Genomic DNA, 3,887 nt, shown 5'->3' on the forward strand with positions numbered 1-3,887 from the left:
GTTCTGGGACACCTTGATAACAGTTGCCTTCTCAAACACCTCCTATAGTGTCTCTTCTGCAGGAGAAATTACTTAAGAGAGAGTTTTTTATGCACCACTCCAAGTGCTGCTCTTCCCACCTTGATGGTCCTGACCTTGACCTTCTCCCCAGTATAGTCCAGGGATATGCACCGCCCATCAATCTCTGTCCCCTGCCTCTCTTCAAGGGTTTTCTCGGCATCAGCTTCTCTCTTAAACTCAAGCTATGCAATCCCTTTACTCTTTCCATCTTTGCTGACTAATCTGATCTCCATGGCATCTTCAAAGACTTCTTTTAATTCATACTGAGTGACTCTCTAAAGCAAATTTTTGGCCAACAGTGTCCTAGCATCTTGATCTTTCTTATGGTCCTTTCTCTTTGGTCTCTCTAGTTTAGTCTCGTTGCCCCAAACTTTTTTTTTCTTTTTTCTTTACCTCCCTCTCCTTCCTCCTCTCCCTCCTCCTTCCCACTTTCTCCCTGTCCTTCTCCCCCAACACTCTCCAATGTAACTTGCTGGGTGACCTACATTTTTAAAATTATCCCCTCACAGTTAAACTGCCTATCAGTCAGAGAGCCACAGGGACAAGATTCCTCCAGAAGCATTGCAGTCACTTCGCAGTTAGACACACCTGGGGGAAAGCCTGGATTTACTACCTAATAGCTATGGATTTTGGAGCCCCTGGTAGTGTAGCGGTTACACATTGAGTTGCTAACCACAAGGTCCACAGTTCAAAACCACCAGCCACTCCACAGGAGAAAGATGGGGCTTTCTATTCTACTCTTGTAAAGATTCACAGCCTCAGAAACCCACAGGGTTTCTACTCTGTCCTTTGGGGTTCTGTCCTGTCTTTCAGGATTCCTATGAGTCGGAATCAACTCAATGGCAGTTGGTCTTGGTCTTGGGATGATTTTACCCTGCACCTCAGTTTCAATTTCTGTGAAATGCCCCAAACTTTTAAGCCAGTGAGTTCCAAGGCTTTTCCCAGGCCATAAGCAGATGCAAAATCCACATAGCCAAATTTCCTTGTCATACCAATTCTGACAACCATCACAGGAAGACCGTGTTTAGCAAACAGGGCACGGAGGCCAGTTTCGAGTTCAGGAGCAGATTTGGTGTCGTTCAGATTTCCAGTCAAGACGGTGAAAGTGTAGTTGGTTCTACCACTTCCACTTTGTTTCTTGGCTTCAGGAGCAGATTTCTGCTTGGCCATTTCTTCCATTTTCCAGATATTTCTTTGACAGGTTCTTTCTCCTTTTAATCTTCATCCTCCTCATCTTCATCGTCTTCGTCGTCATCATCCTCAGCCACACTCTTGGCTTTTGCAGGGACCTCCCTGGCCAGTGCTTTTTGCCTTTGGCTGGTGCGATCTCCATAGCCTCTTCCTCTGAGGCATCCTCCTCCTCCTCATCTTCATCATCCTCGTCATAGTTTTCCTCCTCCTCCTCCTCCTTTGAGGCAGGGGCGACCGCTGATTTCATTGTGGCTGACCGGAACTCCTCTTCATCCTCGTCGTCACCTTCACTGTCATCTTTATCCGCCTCATCACGCTCTCCTCCTTGGCATTCTTGCCTTTCTTCAGCCCCTTCACGGTCTCCTCTTGTGCAGTGTCGTTCTTTGAGGGGGAGGTATGTTGGTCTTAGTTGCATCTGTGTGTCTTGTTTGTAATATTCAAATAGGATCCTAAGTGTAACATGTATAACAATACCTCATTTCCCCCTACTCTGTGTACATTATTAGCCCTAGGTACTTAAGATATTAAAATGTTTATTATGGATGGGCTGTGGTGAGATATCATCAACTTTCTGAACAGTTGAAAAACTTTTTTGAAGCATTGTAAGTTAAAACTTTTGAGCTCAAAATCCAAATGAATTTGATCTCTGGTTAAGAAGTTAGAAGGCGCCCGGTGGCTTTCCATAACCAGGCCCTATATCTCTTCTTTGGAGTGAGTGGGCAATGCAAATTGCTAATGTCCTCTGAAGCTGACTGAAATGGTGGAGGTTCGCATCCACTTAGAGTTACCTCAGAAGAAAGGCCTGTCCCCCACGCAGTCATTGCAAACCTTATCTAGCCCTGTTCTACTGTGATGCCCATTGGGTTGCCATGGACTTGGAATTGACTCCAGGGCAGTCAATTTGGTTTTGGGTTTAGAACAGTGATGCTGATTGTATCTGACATTTATAAAGTTTCATTTTCCGTAAGCATTTTATAATTTGGACAGTGATTCTCACAAACCTGGTTCCTGTCTTTCGTTTCCTATTGATTCTTTGGCCTAAACATTTATTTCCGCCACTGATTGTATCTTAAAGCTTTAAGCTAATGTTAATACACATGACTTTTTTATAAACCAGAGAAAGCTATAAACTGATAGATAAGTTTTTACTGAGTCAGTTGGTAAAACTGGACTATATATGGTAGATTAAAGTGATACTAAGGATGTTGTCATAGCCCTGCCATCAATTGATTTAGACTCATAGCAACCCTGTAGGTCAGGGTAGAACTGCACAATAGGGTTTCTGAGGCTGTAAATCCTTTGCAGAAGCAGCCTGCATAATCTTCTTCTGCACAGTAGCTGATAGGTTTGAACTGCCCACTTTTTGGTTAGCAGTTCAATGCTAACCCACTGTGTCCCCAAGGTACCTTATCTCTATAACGCTGAGCATGACGTTTTCATAACATTTAATTAAAACTTATATATTAATATATATATAGATAACTATGAAAGTAAAGAATAAAAAAATTGTTCCCTAAAATTAAAAATTCAGGCATTATAGGACTAAATCAATAATAAGTTTCCTGAAATTGATAGCTGTGCTACAATTAAAAAAAGAATGTTCTTATTCTTAGTAAAACATACTGGAGTATTTATGAATAAAGATGTCCTGGTATATAACAACTTACTTCCAAATTACTAAAGGAAAAATTATGTGTGTGCATATAGCAGGAGAGGGAGAGCTATGCAAATCAGTACAAGAGCAATTATAAAGCAGATGGGGAAATATAACCTCGGGTGGATCTGGGTAAATTTGCTCAGTGTTCTTTGTACTATCCTTGTAACTCTTCTGTAAATAAAAGTTTAATTCTACAGTTTAACAGTTTGAAAAACATCCAAGAAAAGCATTCAGTCCTCATGACAGGTTAGATCACTTCCCCAGTCACCCAGGTACTTGCAGAGGCAGAACTAACCCTAGTCTAATGCTCTAGTGTACGGTGCTGCCTCTTTCTAGTAAGTAAGTAATTAGTGAGCGCTGACTGAATACTGGATCCAGTCATCCTCCTATGTGGATACGCATTACACAGCCAAGGATGCTTATTAGTGATGCAGCTAATATTTTTCTCATTGCCTTTTCAGCCTTAGAACCCTCAGCCCCTCAATTACCTGGATGATTTGTTATTAGATATGCTGTCCATTGTAATGAGACATGTATACATTTGCATTTTAACAAACAGCGGTTTTTTGTTCTTCTATTTCTTGATAGCTACTGCTTCTTGGGATACGTTTCTCATGCTATGGAATTTCAAGCCACATGCGAGAGCTTTCAGATTTGTAGGTCACAAGGATGTTGTAACCAGCGTGCAGTTTTCTCCGGTCGGAAACTTGTTGGCATCTGCCTCACGAGACAGGACTGTTAGACTCTGGATTCCTGATAAGTAAGAGAAAAGCAAAACAAAACCTTGATATGCTTTGGATTTAGAAAGTTGGTCATCTGAGTCACATACAAAGGATATACTACCATGATTATAACATCTACTTATAGCACACAATTTTTCTTTGTCTTTAACTCATAATTATGACTTCTGTTGGAAATGACTTCTAACTATGGAAATGTACTTAATATGTCTGTAATTTTCCAGGGAGCGGGGTATTTA

At 41.4% G+C, this 3,887-nt stretch overlaps 1 protein-coding gene across 4 annotated transcripts in view; it reads left to right on the forward strand.

Annotated features, from left to right (window-relative positions):
- Positions 1–3,887, forward strand: part of POC1B (POC1 centriolar protein B) — a 130,547-nt gene that overhangs the window by 28,306 nt on the left and 98,354 nt on the right. For all 4 annotated transcript variants that reach the window (XM_004700411.3, XM_045289593.1, XM_045289599.1 and 1 more), the window contains exon 3: positions 3,497–3,668. In XM_004700411.3, coding sequence (XP_004700468.1) covers positions 3,497–3,668 — 172 coding nt within the window. The remainder of the gene's footprint in view (positions 1–3,496; positions 3,669–3,887) is intronic.

Source organism: Echinops telfairi, unplaced genomic scaffold, assembly GCF_000313985.2.
Source record: "Echinops telfairi isolate 266 unplaced genomic scaffold, ASM31398v2 ScPeMD7_2;HRSCAF=8, whole genome shotgun sequence".
Classification (NCBI taxonomy): Eukaryota; Metazoa; Chordata; class Mammalia; order Afrosoricida; family Tenrecidae; genus Echinops; species Echinops telfairi.